The following is a 25,040-nucleotide window of genomic DNA, read 5'->3' as shown; positions in this document are numbered from 1 at the left end:
TTTTTTTTTTTAATTTAAATTTTAGTTAGCATACAGTGCAATATTGGTTTCAGGTGCGGAATTCAGTGATTCATCACTTACATAAAACACCCAGTGCTCATCACAAGTGCCCTCCATAATACCCATCACCTGTCTAGCCCATTTCCCACTCTCCTCCCTCCATCAACCCATAGTTTGTTCTCTATCATTAAGAGTCTCTTCTGATTTGTTTCCCTCTTCCCCCCTTCCCATAGGTTCATCTGTTTTGTTTCTTAAATTCCACATATGAGTGAAATCATATGGTATTTGTCTTTCTCTGATTGACTTGTTTTGCTTAGCATAATATGTTCTAGTTCCATCCATGTCACTGCAAATGGCAAGATTTCATTCTTTTTGATGGATGAGTAATATTCCACTGTGCCTGTGTGTGCGTGTATGTATGTGTATATATATCACATCTTTTTTTATCTATTCATATGATGATGTGTTTTAAAATAAAATGTGTGAAAATAGTTTACCTTAATTCAGAATCAAATTGACTATGTTTAAATGGCCCATTTATCAAGTTCCAACTATGTATTAAGTGCACTTGTTGAATGTATGCATTCATCACATATTTACTGAACACTCTACAAAGTGGCAGCCACTTTTTTAGGAGCTGGGAACATGTATGTATCCTGGTAAACAAAACAGATTCTCTGCCTGCAGAGATACTATATTCTAATGAGATATTTCAGTTAGAGACACTAGGAAGTGTAAAGACACTGAGGGGTGCCTGGGTGGGTGGCTCAGTTGGTTCAGTCGTCTGACACTTGATTTCGTCTCAGGTCATGATCTCATGTTTTGTGAGACCTGAGCCCCACGTTGGGCTCTGCGCTGACAGCATGGGATTGTCTCTCTCTCTGTCCCTCCCCCGTTCATGTGCACGCTAGTTCTTTCTGGCTCTCCCTCTCAAACAAACAAACATTAAAAAAAAAAAAAAGACTCTGAGGAGTGAATAAACTTTAGTTTGGGGAACAGAGAGAATGAACAAGGGGAAGAGTAGAAGGAAATGAGATGAGAGAGCAAAGCAGAGGCTGGATCACTTAGGGCCTTACAGGCTAGGAAAGTAATTTGGATTTTACTTAAGTCACTGTAGGATGTTAAGCAGAAGTTATGTGGTCTGAATTGTATATGAAATTACATATAAAACATATTTAAAAAACCACTCCGGGGCGCCTGGGTGGCGCAGTCGGTTAAGCGTCCGACTTCAGCCAGGTCACGATCTCGCGGTCCATGAGTTCGAGCCCCGCGTCAGGCTCTGGGCTGATGGCTCAGAGCCTGGAGCCTGTTTCCGATTCTGTGTCTCCCTCTCTCTCTGCCCCTCCCCTGTTCATGCTCTGTCTCTGTCCCAAAAATAAATAAAAACGTTGAAAAAAAAATTAAAAAAACAAAACAAAAAAAACCCACTCAGTAGTAAGGAAGAAGCAGTACAGAGGCAAAAATGGAAGCTGGAGCACCACATGTTGCAGTAATCCAGGTGAGAGATGATGGCTTGGACCACTTGCTAGCCATGGAGGTGGTGAGACAAGGTCAGACTCAGAGTATTTTTTTGGAGGCAGTTGTGATAGCACCCACTGATACAGCCTGTGAGAGAAGTCACGGGTGATTGATTCCTAGGATTTTGGCCTAAGTAGCTTAGTGATTGGTAGATTATGGGTTTACTGAGATATGTGGATAATGGTGCCAAATTAATTCCAAGCCTTTACCTCTAAAATGAGAAATGAGTATATCAATAGTGTCTTAAATATGTGAAATTGAAGAAAAATCATCACTTTTTTTTTTTAATAGGCGGAGTACGTCCAGCTTGTTACTGAACTTCGGATGACAAGAGCCATTCAGCCTCAGATCAATGCTTTTTTACAGGGCTTTCATATGTTCATTCCACCTTCTCTCATACAACTTTTCGATGAATATGAATTGGTAAGGAAAAACATCAGTTCTTTTGTTGTTATAAACCATACAAAACTCCAGTTGCTGCAATTCAGAAATAATTTTGTGGTACTGTGAATGAAATAATATATAATAAGACATTATGTTTTAATGTTCATGTTTAGAGGTTTGTTACAAGATTTGTGATTGTGCTTCTCTTGAGCTTAATAACCAGATTAATAATTCCTCAGTGTGAAACGGGGCGAAGTGGTGATAAACAAAGATGGAGTACATTTTCAAAATATTTTATGTGGGAGATGTTGAAGGCCAGTCTTCTCAAAAGCGGTGTTCATATTATAGTTGACCCTGGAACAACGCGTGTTTGAACTGTGTGGCTTGAAACTTAAAATGTGGATGTGTTACAGTATATCATTGTAAATGTTTTTCTCTTCCTTTTGGTGTTCTTAGTACTATTTTCTCTAGTTTCCCTTATTCTAAGAATATGATATATAATACATACAATGTACAAAATGTGTCAATTGGTTATGTTATCAGTAAAGCCTCTGGTCAACTGTACATAATTAATAGTTAAGTTTTGGGGGAGTTCAAATGTCACATGTGGATTTTGGCTGTGTGAGGTAGTCCCTAACCCTTGCATTGTTCAAGAATCAAATGTATTTCTCCATTTTTTATTTGACCATATGAGATAAAAAATAATGATACTGACTTCCTGTACTTCCAAAAAGGAGAATTAAGAGGGTTTTTCTTATTCTATTTGTTTAGTTTTCTCTAGTTTCTCATTTGACCATATATATAATTTTATCATTCTCCTTTTAAATCTCTGTGGAGTCCTCTCTGTTGTGGCCTCCAATATCTAGTAAATGTTTTGTTTTGCTTTTTTAATTTGCGTGCCTTTTACTGTGACCTAACAGGGTTTCTAATTTTATATGATTTATGTTTGCATTTTCCCTCATATCCTTTTTCTCTTTTATCATTAGTAATGAATTGTTTTGAAACTTTGAGTTGTCTAACTCCTTAATAAAACACAGTATTTTAAATAGAGTATAACTATTTTTTTATTTTATTTTTTAATTTTTTTTAATGTTTATTTATTTTTGAGAGAGAGAGAGAGCATGAGCATGGGAGAGGCAGAGAGAACACAGAATCCGAGACAGGCTTCAGGCTCTGAGCTGTCAGCACAGAGCCTGATATGGGGCTCAAACTTACAAACTGTGAGATCATGACCTGAGCCAAGGTCGGGCACTCAACCGACTGAGCCACCCAGGTGCCCCTGTTTTTTATTTTAAAAATTATAATTTGGAATAGCACATTTTAGATCAGTGGAGAAGTATTCTTTGTTGTTGTTGTTGTTGTTGTTGTTGTTTTAATGTTTATTTTTGAGAGAGAGAGAGAGACAGAGTGTGAGGTGGGGAGAGGCAGAGAGAGAGAGAGGGAGACACAGAATCCAAAGCAGGCTCCAGGCTCTGAGCTGTCAGAAAAGCTCACAAACTGTGAGACCATGACCTGAGCTGAAGTCGGACTTTAAACCGACTGAGCCACCCAGGTGTCCCTCTTTGGTTTTTATTCTTTTCCATAAAATTAGTTTTATCCTGTGCCTTTCACTTTACTGTATGAGTAAGTACACTGGTTTATACCTTTTAATTTTACATATATGCCAGTATTATCAGTTTGTCATTCATAGTATATTTTAGTATAGTAGTGAACAAAATTGTGAATTAAGTTTGAAGTTGTCCATTGTGACTTAGTTTGATTAAATGTCAGTTTTGAGTTTTTGCTTACAAGATTAATAGTTTTGTTTAGTATATAGACTTGTCTAGTTTTTGCATAGCAGTAAGTTATTTTTAGCATTTAAAAGCTGAGGAGTACTTATGAGCTATTATTAAACATGACTAAAATCTGACTGTTTGTGTACTGTGCTTGTATTAAATTAGCTTTTATGAAGTTCAAAACAGATAATTACATTATTTTCTTGACCTGTATGTAAAAAAAAAAAAAAAAAGCAACAATATAAATAATTGACAAAAACTTTGCCTCCTAATTTTTTTTTTTTTGAGAGAAAGAGCAAGTGAAAGAGTGTGTGTGAGTGGGGCAGGGGCAGAGGCAGAGTAGGAATCCCAAGCAGGCTCCATGCCCAGTGCCTATCATGGAGCCCAGTGCGTGGCTCAATCCCACGACTGAGAGTTCATGACCTGAGCTAAAGTCGAGAGTTGGACCTTTAACTGACTGAGCCACCCAGGCACCCCTTTGCCTCCTAATTTACTGATAGTGCTAAGTTTTATGAAACCTATTGATCTACAATGTACATAGAGAGGAGCACATGCATCATAAATGTATACTTTGATGAATTTTTACAAACTGAATACACCCAGTACCCAGATCAAGAAACAGAGAAACCTCCTAGCACCCCAGATGTCTATTCCTGTCTTCTTCCTGTCATTATCCCTCTTCATGGGGAACCCATTCTTCTGACTTCTAATACCATAGATTAGGTTTCCTGTTTTTGAACTTCATATAAATGGAATAACCACCTAAAATATATCTGACTTATTCAGCTTAATTTTTTGTGAGAATTATACATTTTGTTGCATGAAGTTGTAATTTGTTCATTTTTTTGCATTATAGTATTTCATTGTGTCTGTGTGTGTGTGTGCGCGCGCGTGTGTGTAGAGAGGTCTATTTCTACTCTTGATGAACATTTGGTGGGCACTTTTCAGTTTTGGGTTATTTGAAATAGCACTACTAGGAACACTTTCATACACGTCTTTAGGAGAATATATGTATGCATTCTTGGAGTGGAATTGCTGGGATACAGGTGTTCATTTTCTATTATAGTAGGTATTAGCAGATAGTTCAAGGGTGTGTGTGTCAGTTTACATTCCCACCAGTAGGTGTGAGAGTTCTGGATATTACACATCTGTGCTAGCATTTGATATTTTCTTTTTCATTTTTATCATTTTTGTGGATCAGTAGTGGTATTTCATTTCCCTGACTGATGAAGTTGAGTGTGTTTGTGTGTTCATTGGCCATTTGCACTCTGTTTTTGAAGTTTAACTAATTTGTCCATTTTTCTATTATGTTTTCTGGGGTTTTTTTTTGTTAGTGATTTATAGGATTCTTTTGGGAGTCTTTGTTATCTGTATTGTGAATGTCTTCTACTCTGGTGTCTTTTGTGAATAAAACCTTTTAGTTTTAACGCAGTTTGGTTTATCACTTGGTTTTTCTTTGTTTAATGAATGGAGCCTTTTTGTGCCTTTCTTTTTGTGTGTTTAAGAACGTGTTTCTTATTCCAAGGTCATGAAGGTTTTTTCCTTTATTTTTCCTTTATTCCTTTATTTATTTATCTTTATTTTTCCTTTATTCCTTTATCTTTATTCCTTTATCTTTCATATTTAGGTCTGTTACTGTTAAGTTTTCTATAGTGGTTTTATATTGGGAGTTAGGTCTGGATTCCTACTCTGTGTTAGATTCTGGCTTTATTCCACTGAGCTGATTCAAATAGAGGGATTATTTGGGAAGAGCAGTGTTGTCAGCATGATCCTAATTTATGTAGTGATGAAAATTATTATTAAAATTGTAGTATTTGCCAGGCACTTTATATGTATTAACTTTAAAATTTTTTCACAACAGACCCCTGAGGTATTACTATTTCTATTTTACAGATGAGGAAAACTAAGCCAAAGAAGGTACAGAACTTGCTCCTTCATAGAGTATTTGTTAGAGCCATGCTGGGAACCCATGTTCTGTGACCTACAGCCCAGTCTGTCTTCATCAGTATTGCCAGACGGCCTCTCAGAGGCATGAGTTCTAAATGGGACTTTTAGAACCTTTTGTATGACTTTATGTCTTCTATGGGAAAGGGCTATGCTACACTGGGTTAGGAAGCTCTTTTTTAAAAAGTTGGCACCAACATTTGAGCTAGATGTGCATCTGAGTTAAAAGATACAGGTTAGATTCTAAAGTTTTAGTGATAGGAAGGTAGCTGGTAGTGTCAGTGTCCTGAACTGAGGTTGTATTCATCCACTGTGGACAGAATGCAGTTCCAAGTCAAGAGATGATTATCAGGTTCAAAAATAGTGACAACTCTGGGGCGACTGGGTGGCTCAGTTGGTTGAGTGTCTGACTTTGGCTCAGGTAATGGTCTCGTGGTTCATGAGCTTTTTCTGACAGCTCAGAGCCTGGAGCCTGCTATGGATTCTGTGTTTCCCTCTCTCTCTGCTCCTTCCCCACTCACGCTCTCTCTCTCTCAAAAATGAACAAACATGAAAAAACAAATAGTGACAATACTGCTATCATTTATACACTTATAATACAATAACAGTTGAGGGATTCCTACCAAATATCTGAGGGACTGTCCTTTCATACTGTGCTGCTTATCCATGATGGTACCAGAATATTAAAACATTGAACCATGTGAATACTAGGTAAGCTAATGGGCTGTGAACATTTGCATGACTCAGTCTCTGACCATTGGTATGGGCTATATGTGTTATACCAATTTCCAGTGGATTAATTCATTTATTTTCCCATTTTTAAAAAATGTTTATTTTGTGAGAGAGTGAGTGAGCAGGGGAGGTACAGAGAATAAGGGACGAGAAGAGAATCCTAAGCAGGCACAGCCCCATGTGGGACTTGAACTCATGAATCGTGAGATCATGACCAGAGCTGAAACCAAGAGTTGGACGTTTAACTGACTGAGCCACCCAGGCACCCCTGTCATATTTTTAAAAAGCAATAAATTATTGATTGGGATTTGAAATCTTCTTGCTTCTTTTTATTGTGGAATTACCATTTTATCTACTTGTTTTTAGTCAGTGTAATAACTTTTTTTTTGCCTAGGTGTTAAATGGGATAATAAAGATCTTTCATCTTCTTCACAAAAGTCATAATAATATATTCATGAAATGATTCAAATTTCTTGAGAGAATACAGCCCCAGTCATTTTTATTCATAATTATTAATAATGAAAGCACACTTGATATTATTAAATACTTATCTTCAGTCTAGAAGGGAAGAGGATTAAACTCTCATGGCTTGTATGAAATGTGTAAAATTCATCCCCACTCCCTTTTGGCAAGATCTGTATCAGGATCTTGCCAGGGGACAGAATTTCCCCAGATGGTTCAAATAGAAACTTTAACAAAAGGGCTACTATAGAGGTGCGGCAGTATTAAGAATAACAGCAGTAGGGTGAGCATCCACAGACTAGCAACATGGATCGCCTTATCATCCTTAGAATTGAAGAGACAGGTGGAGGAATTATAGTAGTCCCCGCTTATCAAGAGGGAATCCGTCCCACCATCCCCAGTAGATGCCTGAAACTGGATAGAACCAAATCTTGTATAAAGTATGTTTTTTTCCTAAATCTATCTATCTATCTATCTATCTATCTATCTATCTATCTATCTGTAAGATAAAGTTTAATTTATAAATTAGACACAGTAAGGATTACCAGCAATAATGAATAATAATAATATAATATTTATAACAACAATAACAATATACTATAATAAAAATTATGTGAATGTGGTCTTTCTCTCAAAATATCTTCTTGTGCTGTACTCATCCTTTTTCTTGTGATGACGTCAGATAAAATGCCCATGTGATGAGATGAAGTGAGGTAAATGATGTAGGCATTGTGACGTAGCGTTAGGCTACTACTGACTTTCTGACAGTATGTCAGGGGAGTCATTTCGTTCTGGACTGCGGTTGACCATGGGTAACTGAGACTATAGAAGGCGAAATTGTGGGTAAGAGTGGGGGGCTACTGTATGTGAGGACCCTGGTTCTCAGTGAGGGCCACCTGGTAGTAGCTATTATTGGGTCCATGGCTACCGTAAAGATGGGCTGAAGCAAGGTGGGAGCAGAAAATATCCTCACCTCTACACTCCTGCCTGTTTCCTAAGGATGGAACCTAGTCTAAAGCTGATAGGAAAGAGAACCAGTCTGTAAGGATTGGTCTCCAGGGGCACAGAATAGTACAAAGAAAGGTGGAGAATGTATTTGGATTGTTAAAATGGAGACTAACCAGAATGTCCATCTAGTAAAAGTATTTTATAATACTATGGAAAGGAGGACTAAAACACATCCCAGATCAGCAGTTTTCAAACTTTTTGGTTTTAGGACACGCTTACAACAAAAGTTTTGTTTATGTGGGTTATATTAATTGATATTTATTATATTTGAAATGAAAACAAAAATGTAAAATATTTTCTTAATATAGAAATAATGATCCATTACATATTAACATAAATAATATTTTGAAAATTGCATTTTCCAGGATAAAGTTAAAAATATTGGGAAGATACCCCCAAAACCAAGAGCATGCTGTATACACTGTATGTTAGCTAACTTGACAAGAAATGATATTAAAAAAAATAAATGAAATTGATTATAAAAAGACATTTCTAGGTAGTCAGGGCGATTTATATGAACAAATATTAGATGGTTTCAAGAAGTCATGATTAATTGTATTTTACGTAATATTGCCATGTGGTTTGGTAAGGAAATTCTATGGTGGTTTTAGATGTATAATGAAATACTTAGGAATGAAATGCCATAACACCTAGGATTTCTTTAAAAATTCATAAGCAGGGGCACCTGGGTGGCTCAGTCGGTTAGGCGTCCAACTTCAGCTCAGGTCACGATCTCGCGGTCCGTGAGTTCGAACCCCGCGTCGGGCTCTGGGCTGATGGCTCAGAGCCTGGAGCATGCTTCCGATTCTGTGTCTCCCTCTCTCTCTGCCCCTCCCCCGTTCATGCTCTGTCTCTCTCTGTCTCAAAAATAAATAAATGTTAAAAAAAATTAAAAAAAAATAAAAATGCATAAGCAAACATGGAGGTGGAGATGCAAACAATTATGTTACGTTTGGATGGTTGTTGAAGCTAGATGATGAATTCATAGGGATTTTGTTTTGATCTCTTTTCAGTGTGATTTTTTTTAATGTTTATTTATTTTTGAGACAGAGACAGAGCATGAGTGGGCGAGGGGCAGAGAGAGAGGGAGACACAGAATCCGAAGCAGCCCCCAGGCTCGGAGCTGTCAGCACAGAGCCTGATGCAGGGCTCCAACTCATTAATCGCGAGATCATGACCTGAGCCGAAGTCGGACACTCAACCGACTGAGCCACCCAGGCGCCCCTCAATGGTTATAATTTTCTAATAAAAAAAACTGAAGGGGCATTTCACGAGAAAAAATAAAAAAAATTTTAAAAAGTAGTGGGAAGAGTGGCATTGTTTTGTGTTTTTGTAAGTTTATTTACTATCTGGTTAGTAGAAGACACTGGGTTCTCATGTCTGCTTCTGCATATAATCAATTGTAATATGTTGTTTGCTTGAACTGTGTGGAGAAATTCCGGCCTCAGATATGTTGGAAAAGGGAGAACCTCGCAGACCCTGAAAAGATCTTAGAAACTCCCAAGAGTTGTCAGATAGCATCTCATATTAACCTTCACTAATTTTCTTCAGAGCACACTTCTTTACTAGTCAGATGTGTGCTCTAGGAGATGTGATTTTGAATCACATTCTGTCCATGTCTGTGACAACAAACCCTGCTGTTTGGCTTGTCAGTATTTAGTTAAATGTAGTATAGTCACTGCCTTATCTGACTATGTAAATACATCCACTGTGAGATACGGGCTGATGGAGCCATATGGACCAGTTCTTTCCATGTTCTCTTTTCTCTTAGAAAACATAATGGTAAATATTTTTGACATTCTTAATTTCATTTTTATTTACTTAATATTTTGTTTGATGATCTTTATGTAAAAAAAAGACTTTCATTAGGAAAATTGCTTTTTCCCTTGCGCTGGGGAATGCTTACATTAAAGGATTTGAATCATTCCAAAATAGAGTTCTTCACAGTCCTAAATCTGTTGTTTTTTTCCACATAATGACTATTTTTGTTATACCTCCTTTTTTTATATTACTCCTTTTTCATAGTGATTAGAGTTTCTGGATGATCTTTTCCTTTGCTTAACCCAGAATTTATTCAGGGCTTTGTTGTAACTTACATGTTGAGAGTATGGTCTCTTCAGAATTTAACAAATTCATAAAATAAACAAATTTAACAAATTTAACAAATTAAATAAATTTAACAAATTCATAAAATAATTCATATTTACCAAAGATAATAACATTCATAAAATTGTTGCAAATGTAAACTTGCTGCATATGTGTTCATATATTTATCTCTTCTTATGTTTTAGTGAGATATCAGTGTGGAGACATTTCCACATCTCAGCAGTATTTGACATTATCAGGATGAAGAATTCTCTCCCGTGTAGTACTTGTTATTGATGACGTGCAGAAACTGTCACAAAAATAAATCAGTTTTACATGGGATTAGTTTCTAATCAAGGCAAATTTACTATTTAAATGTAATAGCTTTTTTTCTTAATGAAGATTAATGAAATACTTTTCTTCTTCCCCAAAGGAACTACTGCTCTCTGGCATGCCAGAAATTGATGTGAGCGATTGGATAAGAAATACAGAATACACAAGTGGCTATGAAAGAGAAGATCCAGTTATTCAGGTAAAATCTCTCTAGAGTTTAGAGAGAGAAGTTAAGTTTTGCCATTTAATTTTATAAGCTTTACAGCACTATTGGATGAAAACCTACATTAATTAACAAAGTAAAAATTTTCCCTAAACTCCTCTCATGGGGATATTGCATGTGAAAGCTTTGTATGAAAGCATTTTTGATAAATGAGTTTCATAGAATAAAATATGCTTTATGAATATTGCATGTTTCTCAGGTATTAGGAAGTCTACAATTGCTCAGAAATGTGAGTTCGGTTTTTTTTTTTGTCGTTGTTGTTAGTGGTTTTGGGAAGTTGTGGAAGACATTACTCCAGAGGAGAGAGTTCTTCTCTTGCAGTTTGTTACTGGCAGGTAAGAAGTGTTTATATGCTAATGTGGAAAGAACTTAATGTGTTCCAATTTTAATTACTTAAACAACAAAAATGCATTATTACTTTGAATTGTCAGTTTCCACCTCCCTTTCCTGTTTTCAGTATTAAACAAAGATTTGTTTAGCTACTAAAGATAAAACATAAACTAGTGCTCAATAAATGTTTATTTACTGTATAAAAAATAAGCTGTTCTAATCAGGACTGTCAGCATATATATTGTATTTTATAATTTGGTAATCTTTTCATTCCATAGGTAAGTCAATGATAGTGCCAAATTTTTAATATTTGTGTGTTGCTGGACAACAGACAGACACATACACCTGACATATGTAATACCCACACTCAGCAATTTTTCTACAGTTCTTATCAAATTTTAAAGTCTCAAGACACATGGCCTAAAAAATAATTTGTGATACCACACTTCTTTGAAAAGTCTACTTTTGGACTGATTAAATATCATAGATACTAGAAAACTAGATGATTTTAACCTCCTTTAATTTATATTTCTGAAAGGTGTTTTAAAAAAATCTGATTTTCCTTCTTGGTATCTTAGAATTTCATCTGTGCCCTCCTGTTATTGGAAACATTGTTCATTTGTTCCATTATAAATGTACATGGTTCTTCTAAGAAAGTTGGAACACACATAAAATGAGAACAAATAAGGAAAACCACTCCCTGCCAGCAATAACTACTATAAACAATTTGATGTATTTACTTCTATTTTTTCTGCCATTTTAAAAACATAATTGTGATTATATGTCTCTATGAAATATACACGTAATTTAAAGTCCACTAGTTTTTTTTTTTTTTAAAGTAGTCTATAACCATTATAGAAAATTTGGAAAATGAAGAATATAGATAGAAGAAAATGAGAATCCATTAAGTAATTCCACTATTCAGAGATAATACTATTAACATTTTGCTTTATTTTCTAAGTCTTTGGAAATGTTTATTTTTATTTTTTTAAATGTTTGTTTATTTTTGAGAGAGTGAGAGACAGAGCTTGAGCAGGGGAGGGGCAGAGAGAGAGGGAGACACAGAATCTGAAGCAGGCTCCAGGTTCTGAGCTGTCAGCACAGAGCCCTACACTGGGCTCGAACTCACAAATGGTGAAATCATGACCTGAGCTGAAGTCAGATGCTTAACTAACTGAGCCACCCGGGCACCCCTATTTTCTAAGTCTTTTAACTATATAATTAGAAAAATAGTTGGAATCACATTATATGTCTATTTTTAAATTATAAATAAAACATGAATATTCAAGGACACCTGGCTGGCTCAGTTGGGAGAGCATATGACTCTTGTTCTTGGGGTTGTAAGTTTGAGCCCTGTGTTGGGTGTCGAGATTACTTAAAAATAAAATCTTTAAAAAACACCATGAATATTCACAGATTATAGACTTAAGATATGAAAGAAAACAGAAAAAAGTTTTTTTTTTTTACTTCTTAATGCCAAGAAATACCCAAAGATTTAATAAAAAGTAATTTAATAAAAAGAATTTAAAAAATTATATATTCTACGTAGGAGGGTTAGGCAATTTCAATTTAAAAAAGTCACCTCTAATATCAGTATCTGGGATTCTAGAAATTTTCCCACATACATAAATTTTTACTTTTTAAAAACATTGAAACATTGTTCTTCTTTTGTAACTTTTGAAATTAAGAATATATTATTAAAAATTGTTCTGGGAGCCACCAGCTGGGTGGCGCAGTTGGTTAAGCGTCCGACTTCAGCTCATTTCATGATCTCCTGGTTTGTGAGTTTGAGCTATTGGGCTGTCTGCTGTCAGCTTTAGAACTTCTGTCTCCGTCTCTCTGCACCTCCCCTGCTTGCATGCATGCACTCTCTCTCTCTCTCTCTCTCTCTCTCTCTCTCTCTCTCAAAAATAAATAAACATTAAAAAAAACTTTTTTAATGGTTCCATATATGGATCTAATTTTTTTCATGGCTACCTCGTCTCCAATTTATGGGCCTCCCTTAATTGGTATTGTCCTCCCTTAATTGGTAATTTTCCTGCTTGTGAATAATGCTGAACAAATAAGGAATTCTTGCACTTATACATTTGTGGGCCAGTTTGATTATTTATATAGAATAAATTCTTAGAAGGGAAATTTTTGGATATGAAAGTATGTAAATTTTTATAACCTGATACATATTGTTCATTTACCCTTCAAAAAGTTATCAGTATTGGGGCGCCTGGGTGGCGCAGTCGGTTGAGCGTCCGACTTCAACCAGGTCACGATCTCGCGGTCCGTGAGTTCGAGCCCCGCGTCGGGCTCTGGGCTGATGGCTCAGAGCCTGGAGCCTGTTTCCGATTCTGTGTTTCCCTCTCTCTCTGCCCCTCCCCGTTCATGCTCTGTCTCTCTGTGTCCCAAAAATAAATAAACGTTGAAAAAAAAAATTTTTTAAAAAGTTATCAGTATTCATTCACATCAACAGGTAATGAGAGGGTCTGTTCCATTTACTGCATCAATACAGGGTGTAATAATTTCCGTTTTCATATAATTTATTATTTATATAATTTTTTTAAATGTTTATTTTGAGAGAGTGTGTGTATGTGCCTGCAAGCGGGGGAGGAGCAGAGAGGGAAAGAGAGAATCCGAAGCAAGCTCCACGCTGTCAGCGCAGAGGACACGGGGCTTGAACTCAAACCATGAGACCATGATCTGGGCCGAAATCAAGAGTCAGACCCTTAACCAACAATTGAGCCACCCAGGCACCCCCTTATTTATGTAATTTTTGTGTGAATTGCCTGTCTTAAATGTATGCATTATTCTATTGTCATTTTCAAAAATTAAGTTTTAGGGGCGCCTGGATGACTCAGTTGGTTAAGTGTCCAACTCTTGGTTTCAGCTCAGGTCATGATCTTGCCGTTCATGAGTTCAAGCCCACACCAGGGTCTTTGATCGCAGCTCAGAACCTGCTTGAGATTCTCTCTCTCTCTCTCTCTCTCTCTCTCTCTCTCTCTCTCTCTCCCCCCCCCTCTCTCCCTCTCTCCCTCTCTCCCTCTCTCCCTCTCACCCTCACCCTAGCCCTTGCCTTCTCTCTCTCTGCTTCCCCCTTTCCCCCCCACCCCTCTGCTGCTTGCTCTTTCTCTCTCAAAATAAATAAATAAACTTAAAAAAAAGAAAAATTCATTTTTAAATGTTCTTTATATGAGACATCAACGCTGCAAATACTTTTTCCAGTTTATTGTTTGCCATTTAATTTCATAAAGGTAAATATACAGATTTCCATGTAGTTTAAAAAAGTTATAAATTTACTTTATAACATTTATAAAATCAAATTAATTTTGTAAGTTGATTATCAATACCTTTCCTTTTGGTTTTTATAAATCCTTCCCCACTCCCAAGATTTGATATATATGTTTATCAGCATTTTTTTCAGTAACTTTTTATTTTACATTCTAATTTTTAAATCATCTGGACTTTGTTTTATGTTGTGAGGTAGAGCTCTTATTATTTTCAAAATGATTTATATTGAAACACTATTTAATTATTATTACACCCCCTCTCCCCAAAACACACACCATGATTTGGTTGGTATGATTTAAAGTGCAGATAACAGTTTACTCAAGTTTTCTGGTACTAAAAATGTCTGTTAAGTTGTGCTCTTGTAGAATAAAAACCACTTGGTGTCAGAGTGCATAATCCCAGTTCAATAGCATAATCATTGTTAGCAGTACTGAAAAGGATTGCACTGTTTATTATTTAACTGGTCATGAAGTGTAACATGTGAATCCATTTGAACTGAGGATGTGAGTAAAAAATGTGAATCCATTTGAACTGAAGGATGTGAGTAAAAAATAGAAGCCACAGAAGCTGAGGGGAACAACAGAGAGCTCAGCTTCACCATCATGCTAAAGAAGCCACCTTTCAACACTGTCTACATAGAGTCCTTGTTTTGAATTCAGGCTGAGTTAAGTTCTAAGTTTTTTTAAACCTGAATTTCCTTTTATATTGGACTCAAGTATAGGTATAGCATTTGCCATTCTAAACTTAGTGTGTGTGTGTGTACATATATGTATATATTTTTTTCTTCAGCAGTGTTTCGAAAATTCTGCTTATCTATTTGTTTATATTTAGATATATTTCTTTCTCTACATACATAGTATAGTTTAGTGCAACCTCAGTGAAATGTCAAATGTGTTCCAATTACTAGAAGCAAAAATCAGTACAAAATAATTTTTAATATTTTTATGGTGGGGCACCTGGGTGGCTCAGTTGGTTGAACGTCCCACTTCGGCTCAGGTCACGATCTCACAGTTTGTGAGTTCGAGGCTCGCATTAGGCTCTGTGCTGACAGCTCGGAACCTGGAGCCTGCTTCAGATTCTGTGTGTGTCTCTCTCTATTGCCCCTTCCATGCTCATGCCCTGTCTCTCTCTCTGTCTCTCTCTCTCTCTCTTCCTCAAAAATAAAAAAATAAACATTAAAAAATTTTTTAAAAATATTTTTATGATATAACATTATTTTGTTGGCCTATAAGATTGTCTTAATTAAATGTCTTGCTCTTGTGTTTCTTACTGTTTAAGAATAATGAAAATCAGACTTAATAATTTGTGTATAAAATAGAAGTATTATGTCATTTTCATTGACTGTAATTTTATATTGTATAATCCAAGTGTCATAATACTCAAAGACCATTTCATTTATTTTTCTCATACATGCTTAAGCTGCCCAGTCATATTTGTTTGTAGTTTAGAAGAAGAGGAGTAAAGTTTCAGAGATTGTTTGTGAATATCAGTTTACAGTGTAATTTTAGTTTAGATCTTAAAATTGGGGAATCTTCTGATTTTCAAGCTTATTTTTGAAAATTTAGTGATACGAAAAACATTAGCTCAATTATTCTGATATTGAAATACTTTGTATTAATTTGTGTAAGAATCTGTGTCAAGTCTCATTTTCTCATCCTATCCTGGTAAAGTGGTATACTTACTTTTTAAAAAATTTTTTTCAAAATTTTATGTAAATTCAAGTTAGGTAATATATAGTGTAATATTGGTTTCAGGAGTAGAATTTAGTGATTCCTCACTTACATATAACACCCAGTATTCAGCAGAACAAGTGCCCTCCTTAATGCCCATCACCCATTTATCCCATCACCTGCCACCTCCCCTCCATCAACCCGCAATTTGTTCTCTATAGTTAAGAATCTCTTATGGTTAGCTTCTCTCTCGTTTTTTTGACCCCTTACCCTATGTTTATCTGTTTCATTTCATAAATTGCACAGAAGAGTGAAATCATATGGTACTTACCTTTTTCTATTCTAGCTCCATTTATGTCATTGCAAATGGCAAGATTTCATTCTTTTTTGATGGCTAAGTATTATTTATTGTATATATACCACATCTTCTTTATCCATTCATCAGCTGATGGACATTTGGGCTCTCTCTATAATTTGGCTATTGTTCATGCTGCAGCTATGAACATTGGGGTGCATGTGCCCCTTCAAATCAGTATTTTTGTATCCTTTGGGTAAATACTTAGTAGTGCAGTTGCTGGGTCATAGGGTAATTTTATTTTTAACTTTTTTTTTTTAATTAATGCAACTATTTTCTTTTTTTTTTAAAGTTAATTTATTTTGAGAGAGAGAGACAGTGAATGCATGTGTAAGCAGGGGAGGAGCAATGAGAGAGGGAGAGAGAGGGAGAGAGAGAGACAGAGAAAATCTCAAGCAAGCTCAATACTGTCAGCACAGAGCTCGATGCAGGGCTAGAACTCACAAACTATGAGATGCTTAACCTACTGAGTCATCCAGGTGCCCCCTCTTTTTAACTTTTTGAGGAAACTCCTTAGTGTTTTCCAGAGTGGCTGCATTTGCAGTTTGCATTCCCACCAATCCCATTTCTTCGCACCCTCACCAACATCTGTTGTTTTCTGTGTTAATTTTAGCCATTCTGACAGGTGTTGTGAGGTGGTATCTTAATCATGGGTTTTTTCTTTTCTTTCTTTCTTTTTTTTTTTTTTTTTTTTTTTGTAAGTAGGCGCCACACTGGGCATGGGCTTGAATTCAGGACTCCGAGATCAAGACCTGAGCTGAGATCAAGAGTCAGATGCTTAAGGGGGCTCCTGGGTGGCTCAGTCGGTGGTTGAGCGACTTCAACTCAGGTCATTATCTTACGGTTCATGATTTTGAGCCCCTCAATGGGCTCTCTGCTGTCAGCGCAGAGCCGGCTTTGGGTCCTCTGTCTCCTTCTCTCTCAGGCTCTCTCTCTCTCTGTCTCAAAAGTAAACATTAAAAAAAGAGACACTTAACTGAGTCACCCAGCTACCCCTCATCATGGTTTTGATGTGTATTTCCCTGATGATGAATGATGTTGAGCATCTTTTCATGTGTCTTAACATGTTTCATGTTAGCCATCTGTATGCTCTCTTTGAAAAAATATCTATTTATGTCTTCTGCCCGTTTCTTAACTGGATTAAGTGTTTTTTGGGTATTGGGTTTGATAAGTTCTTTATTGATTTTGGATACTAACCTTTATCAGATGCCATTTACAAATACCTTCTCCCATTCTGTAGGCTGCCTTTTAGTTTTGTTGATTGTTTCTTTCACTGTGCAGAAGCTTTTTATCTTGAAGTCCCAGTAGTTTGCTTTTGTTTCCCTTGCCTCCAGCAATGCATCTAGTAAGAAGTTATTCAGCTGATGTCAAAGAGGTTGCTACCTCTGTTCTCCTCTAGGAGTTGATGGTTTCCTGTCTCACATGTAGGTCTTTCATCCATTTTGAATTTATTTCTGTATATGGTGTAAAAAAGTGGTCCAGTTTCATTCTTCTGCTTGTTGCTGTCCAGTTTTCCCAACACTACTTATTGAAAAGACTGTCTTTTTTTTCCATTGGATATTGTTTCCTGCTTTGTTGAAGGTTGGTTGAGCATAAAGTTGTGGGTCAATTTCTGGGTTTTCTATTCTATTCCATTGATCTATGTATCTGTTTTTGTGCCAGCCTGGAATTGTGATGTCTCCAGCTTTGCTTCACTTTTTCAAGATTCTTTGGCTATTCGGGGGCTTTTGTGGTTCCGTACAAATTTTTGTTTGTTCTAGCTCTCTGAAAAATGCTGGTGGTATTTCGATAGGGATCGCATTGCATTAAATTGGGAAGATTGCTTTGGGTAGAGTAGACATTTTAACAGTATTTGTTCTTCCAGTCCATGAGCATGGAATGTTTTTCTATTCCCTGTGTCATCTTCAGTTACTTTCATAAGTGTTCTATAGTTTTCAGAGTACAGATCTTTTACCTCTTTAGGTAGGTTTATTCCTAGGTATCTTATGGTTTTTGGGGGGCAGTTGTAAATGGGATCAATTCCTTGATTTCTCTTTATGCTTCTTCATTATTGGTGTATAGAAATGCAGCAGATATCTGTATGTTGATTTTGTATCTTGCAAATTTCCTGAACTTGTGTGTCAGTTCTAGCAATTTTTTGGTGGATTCTTTTGGGTTTTCTACATAGAGCATTATGCTGTCTGTGAATAGTGAAAGTTTGACTTCTTCCTTGCCTATTTGGAACTTACTTTTATAAATTCTGCCTCTACAGGAAATTGAGAACAGCTTGGCTTCTTATCCCTTTTCATTTTTGGATGCATTTGTTGATTTTTCAAGCAGAGGTTAATATGCATAGATTAGTGTTGAATTTTATTTCAGTCCAAGTTTCTTTAGCTATTCTTTTGCCCTAAGTAGAAATTGCTCATGCATTAGTATTTTCTAACAAGATACAGTCCAGGAATATAAAATATTCAGGAATGTTTTAGTATTCACTTGGATTTCTAAGGTAAGCTAAGGCATTTCATCAGTAAAGCATTTAATCGCAACCACATGACTTCCCAGGTATAAAAGGAAACTATTCTTAGATATTTATTTATATTAGATTGTTATTTTTCCCCTGTCAATGTATACATATCATTTATAACTTCAAATAAAATCCTGGTGCAAATTCATAGTTTTTTATAGTGTATATGACAGAAAATACATAATATAACTTAACGTTGTAACCATTTAAGTATACAGTTCCGTGACAGTAAGTGCATTCATATTGTGCAATCATCACCACCATCCAACTCCCCAACTTTATCCTTTTCAGCTGAGACTCTACCAGTTACACACTAATTCTTCATACTCCTTCCCTGCCACCCTAGGCAACCACCATTCTGTTTTCTATCTCTATGAATTTGATTACTGTAGGTACTTCATATAAACGGAACCATACATCATTTGTCCTTTTGTGACTGGCTTATTTCACTCAGCATTGTGTCCTCAGGGTTCATCTACATTGGATCATATGTCAGAACTTCTGTCCTTTTTAGGGCTGAATAATATTCCAGTGTATGTGTATACCGCATTTTGCTTACCCCTTCATCCATGGATGATCACTTGAGTTGCTTCCACCTTTTGGCTTTCATGAATAATGCTGCTGTCAACATGGATGTGCAAATAATCTTTTTCAGTCTCTGTTTTCAATACTTTGGGCTACAAATTGTAATTCTATCTTTATTTTTTGAGAAACAGCCATGCTGTTTTCTACAGCTGATGTAAATTTTACATTCCCACCAGCAGTGCATAAGGATTCCATTTTCTGCATATCCTTTCCAATGCTTGTTCTTTTTGTGGGTTTTTTTTTTTCATTTTTGTGTTTTTTCTTTAAAATGGTCATCCTAATGTGTATGAAATGATATCTGATTATGGTTTTGGTTTTCATTTCCCTAATACTAGTAATGTTGATCGAGCATCTTTTCATATTCTTATAAGCCATTTGTATATCTTCTTTGGAGAAATGTCTATTCGAGTCCTTTCCCTATTTTTAAATTGGATTTTTATTGTTTTTCATTGAGTTGTTTAGAAGTTCTGTTTATTTTTCTGGATATCAATTCCTTATGAGTTTTATGATTTGAAAATATATTCTCCCACTCTATGGGTACCTTCTCACTGTGTTGATGGTGTCCTTTGGTGGATAAGTTTTTAATTTTGATGAAATCCAACTTATTTTTCTTTTCTTGTTTGTGCTTTTGATGTCAAATCCAAGAAATCATTGCCAAATCCAGTGTTGTGAAGCTCTTCCTCTTTATTTTCTTCCAAAAATTTTGTGGTTTTGGTTCATGTTTTCATCTTTCATTCATTTTGAATTCATTTTTGTGTATAGTATTAGGTGAGAATTGAACTTCATTTTTTGGTAGTGGATATACAGTTTTCCCAACATAATTTGTTGAAAAGACTGTCCTTTCCCAGTTGACTAGTTGAAAAGCATTTGGCCATATATGCAAGGGTTTATTTTGGGGTTGTCTATTCTATTTCTGTATGTTTGTCTTTATGCCAGTAACACATTGTTCTGATAACCATTGCTCTATAGTTTAAGTTTTGAGATCAGGAACTGTGAAACCTCTGACTTTGTTCTTCTTTTTCGATTATTTTGGCTATTTGAGATTCAACAAGTTGGGGGTTTTTTTGGTCTTTTTTTTGTCTTTAATAAACTGAATTATGCTTTGTACTCAGGATCCAATGTTAGAAAACATTTTTTAAACAATTTTTTTTAAGTTTATTTATTTATTTTGAGAGAGACCTAGAGAGAGTACAAGTGGGGGAGAGGCACAGAGCCAGGGACAGAGGATCTAAAGTGGGCTCTGTGCTGACAGCAGAGATCATGATGTGGGGCTCAAATTTATGAACCATGAGATCATGACCCAAGCCAAAGTTAGATGCTTAACCGACTGAGCCACCCAGACACCCCTAAAAAACATTTTTAATACTAGTCAGACTTCTGCCTATGCATTTAATTACCTGTACCTTAAATATTTCTTTGTCATCATTCTTATTTATCTAAAAGCACTACAGCATCTCATTTTTAAAATGACAAAGTGTTGGGTTGCCTGGGTCCAACTTCACCTCAGCTCATGATCTCACGGTTTGTTGGTTTGAGCCCTTTCAGGCTCTGTACTCACAGCTCAGAGCCTGGAGCCTGGAGCCTGCTTCAGATTGTCTCCCTCTCTCTGCCATTCCCCCACTCACATTCTGTCTTTCTGTCTCTGCCTCGGTCTCTTTCTCTCTCTCAAAACTAAAGAAACATTAAAAAAGTTTTTTTAAACAAAAAACTAACAAAGTGTTTTACAGGATCAGATTGTCTAATCATGATACATCAAAGGCTAATTTGAAATACTAATTGTCTTTCAAATGTAAACAATAGAATTTAGGAAGTTGTAATTACATTCTCTATGGCCATGTATTCAAGATTAAATTTTCTAGTACTGTTTATGCATTTCGTTAGGGTTTTCCAATTTGAATCTGATGTTGTTATGTTAGGTGACATTAGAAAATAAATACGTCTGATATTCTGAATCTTTGGAACAGAAATGTAAAGAATATTCTAGTTTTCCTACTGTGAAACCCAAAACCCTTTTGATGAAGTTTTGGGGTGATGGTGGGGTGGTCCAGAGCAGACAGCCAAGAAAGAATCTTGAAGATGTTTTTGGTGCAAAAAGCTGATGTTATTAAAGCCCTGGGACAATACCTGTGGGCAGGAAGAGTTGCACTGGGGTCCTGACGGTAACTCAATATATATCCTCAGGTTGGGAGAGGGGCTCAGGGATAGAGTAAACCTCTAAGGTATTTTGGAAGCAAGGTTTCTAGGACCTCAAGGGACTAGCTGTTGCTAGGGAAACACCATTTATTACCATTTAATAAAACCTCAGTCATGAGACCCTTCAGTTGTATATGGGGTGGGGGGCTATAAGCTTGGAGTATGATTGCCAGCATCTCTCTTAGGGCAATTAAGATAAAGGAAGTAGACTTAAAGGATCCTCCAGGTTGGGACAATGTTTAGCTAAGACTCTCTTTTGCCCCTAGCAAAGTGTCATCCTTTCAGGCAGCTGAGCTCCTAGAGGGAGGTCACCCTGCTGGTTTCAAGGACTTGTCAATGGGCATAGGCAGTAAGAGAATTTAATTTCTCATTTGCCTTAGTTTCTCACATTACCATGGCAAGCACCTAAACCTTTGTTCTTGGGTGGCCAGGAGTGTTCGAGGAATATCACTCGTATTCCACCTGGCTGGGGGGTGTTCCAGCTGTATTTTGCCCTCAGCTTACCCCATGCTTCCTCATCACTTTGACCTATTAGGAAGGAAAAATTTACTTTTACCACTCAAAGTTATTCTGCTTGGCCTAAGAATTAAATTGATATACACAGATCAATGGTGGGAGGGAAACAAATTTAATTCACATGTTTTGGAGGTCATAGAAAAAGGAGTCTCAGAGAAGTGACCAAAGTAGGCAGGTTTTACACCTTTTAGACCAAAGAGACAATAAATGTTTGAGGAATTGAAAAGACAAAGAAGAGACTCTTAAATACAGAGAATAAACTGAGGGTTGATGGGGGTTTGGGGGGAATGGGTGATGGGCATTGAAGAGGACACTTGTTGGGATGAGCACTGGGTATTATATGTAAGTGATGAATCACAGGAATCTACCCCCAAAACCAAGAGCACACTGTATATACACATATGTATGTTAGCCAACTTGACAATAAATTATATATATTTAAAAAAAAGACAAAGGAGTTTGTGCTTGGGATAGTAAATTGATGAAGAAGTAATGAGGTTTATTTCTACACCTTCACAGCCCTGAATTCCCTATCTCTGGTCATAGGATGTTTCTTTACCTCCTGGTACAGGGAGAGTACCTCTCACAAGTGAGAATTATTTCCTGTTTTCAGGGAGACAGGGGAACGTTAGAGTGTCCTTTTTGCACTGGTTGTTTTTAAGTAACTTTAATTCAAAATAATCAGTGTGCCAAAGTGGCATATTTTGGGGTGGCCTGCTTTTAACTCCATCAGACCCTAGATATTTTTCACAAATAGGGAAATCATTTGGATTATTTCTAAGAGCCTCTCTATTGCTTGAATTAATCAAGCAAACATTCATGTATTCAACAAATATCTAATTAGATGCCAGTCATTTTGCTAACCCCAGGGTCATATAAACATGACACATTTGGGTCCTCAAATTAGTCCCAGTTTAGTAGGGAGACATTATGTACAATAGTAGAGGTATGTGCTATGGCCAATTGAAAGCATAGTATGGCTTATAGAAATTTCCGGGACTGTCTCCATGGAAGCTTGCTAACTGGCCATGAAGCACCTTTTAATAATGAGTTGGAGTTTTGCAGAACCAGAAATGTTACCTGGTCAGTATCCTAGAGTTGAATATATTCTTACCCTAACTGATCAGTTGAAATATATGTATCACAAAGGTTTTCCTTGCATGATTAGTTTATTAAGATATGAACTCTTAGTTCCAGGGTCCCACATGGTGGATTTGCTAATATCATGGGTGGAAGTGGACTGCAAAACTTTACAATTGCTGCTGTGCCATATACTCCAAATCTCCTACCAACTTCAAGCACCTGGTATGTTAAATTGGTTTTTTTAAATGCTGTGAATTGTTTTTGATTAATTTTGAATAATTAAAGGTCTAACTATTGTACTGCTGCATTGAGAAGAAAACTTCAACAATAATCTCTTTCATCATTTTGGAATCGCTGATAAATAAGTACCAACATAATTCCTTGCCTCTCCCTTTTGTGCTAGGGAAAATATTTGGGGAAACTACCTATAATTTAATTAAATGTAGTTCACATATCACTGAAGTTATCCTGTCATAAGTATCACTGAGTTACACCATCACTTCAAACTAAATTCCTTTATTGCTTATTTATTTTAGGCTGAAAGGAACTTATTTTCTTTCACTACATTTGCATGCTAAAGGAAACTGCAATGCAGCAGTTTTGTTTTTTGTTTTTTGTTTTTTTTGGTCTTTTTAAATACTTCTTCAGGGTTTTCCAATTTGAATGCAAATTTAGAGGGTGGTTTTATGTTAATTTTGAGTAGTGTTTTCACTGCTAGACAAAACAATCAGAAATTTCATAGATTTCCTATTTAATGGTGGTATATTTTTCTTTTAAAGCATCAACATGCTCAAGTTACCTGAATACCCAAGTAAAGAAATACTCAAGGACAGACTTCTTGTGGCACTACACTGTGGCAGCTATGGTTACACAATGGCTTAAGTCTGGAAAATTCATCTGATTACTGATGCGCAATTCCAAGTGGCAGAAATAATTTAGGAAACTGTCAACAGAAAAGGAGCCTAAATGCAGCCCACAGGCAGGGGTGATGTTTAAAATTCATAAAGGATGACGCTTTCTACCCTCCTCTCCCTGCTTCCTTTTTTTGTTTTCTCTTTGTGATACAATTAGAAAATATAAAATCACAGTAGTCTTCAATTTAAAAAATGCTAATTGAAAGTAGTAGAAACTGTCCTTTTTCATATTTCTTTACTCGTATCCAAGATTGTGTCAAGGCAAAACCGTATTCTACATTCCACCTACACTATGTACCTGTCTTGTTAAAAGGGTGTTTTCTCTTTATTTTCCTATATATTAAATTATATTAGGACATCCAGCCTGGTATATTCTATTGCATGTAAAGTGCCGTTTATATTTTGGAAAACTATTGTATAGAATGGATTAATTTAGATTGTGTATAAAGCCACAAATATGTATTTTCCCATATTGAATCTATATTGCAATGATGTTTTTTAGCTTTTTAATATTTTAATATATAAAGTTTAGACTGATGTGACTAACAGCTGATGAAATGACATTTAATTTATATATTAAAGCTTATATTGTATGAATTATTTGCATCTTTCAGTGGTCACTTTTCCATATATGTATTATGGTCTCAACGTTTTTCTTATGCCCTATTTTAATTTATATTTTAGGTAAAATTAAATATAATATTTTACCACATCATTACTTTTGTTTTATCTCTGAGTTCTGATGATACATCGGAAGAAGTAATCCAGTGTGCAGATTACAATTTAAATTTGTAATTTTGAACTTCTTATTTGTTTCTCATGGTTAAAATGTTGAGTTCAAGTGACATATGCCTAATACAGAGCTTTGGGCTTTGAAAGGTGATCTTATGAGTTTTCTTTTGAAAAGGTACACTTGAGTAGTCACAGCATAGAACACTCACATATTTAGAAGTGCTAAAAGAGGAATCTGTAGAACTTTGCCTTTGTAGAATCTTTAGAACTTTGCCTTTGGAAACTCAAAGTACACTGTCTACTGGCATCAATGTTGGTAAAATGACTCATGCAGATTTTCTCATATGAACAGCTTCGCTCATGTTTTCAGTATACATTGAAAACTTCGCTACATTATAAAGCTTCTTTAATATATG

The 25,040-nt window shown here is 36.0% G+C and overlaps 1 protein-coding gene across 7 annotated transcripts in view; it reads left to right on the top strand.

Moving 5' to 3' along the window:
* Positions 1-24,489, top strand: part of HACE1 (HECT domain and ankyrin repeat containing E3 ubiquitin protein ligase 1) — a 122,408-nt gene extending 97,919 nt beyond the window's left edge. For 5 of the 7 annotated variants that reach the window (XM_045499156.1, XM_045499159.1, XM_045499157.1 and 2 more), the window contains 5 exons: positions 1,810-1,941; positions 10,342-10,440; positions 10,729-10,799; positions 23,087-23,200; positions 23,758-24,489. In XM_045499156.1, coding sequence (XP_045355112.1) covers positions 1,810-1,941; positions 10,342-10,440; positions 10,729-10,799; positions 23,087-23,200; positions 23,758-23,860 — 519 coding nt within the window. In that variant the 3' untranslated portion in view covers positions 23,861-24,489. Of the gene's footprint in view, positions 1-1,809; positions 1,942-10,341; positions 10,441-10,728; positions 10,800-16,803; positions 16,928-23,086; positions 23,201-23,757 lie in introns of those variants that run through there. The other 2 variants (XM_045499158.1, XR_006717436.1) reach the window with 2 other exon arrangements.
* The last annotated feature ends 551 nt before the right edge of the window (positions 24,490-25,040 follow it).

Source organism: Leopardus geoffroyi, chromosome B2 (assembly GCF_018350155.1).
Source record: "Leopardus geoffroyi isolate Oge1 chromosome B2, O.geoffroyi_Oge1_pat1.0, whole genome shotgun sequence".
NCBI lineage: Eukaryota > Metazoa > Chordata > Mammalia > Carnivora > Felidae > Leopardus > Leopardus geoffroyi.
This window is presented reverse-complemented; position numbering and strand designations above follow the sequence as displayed.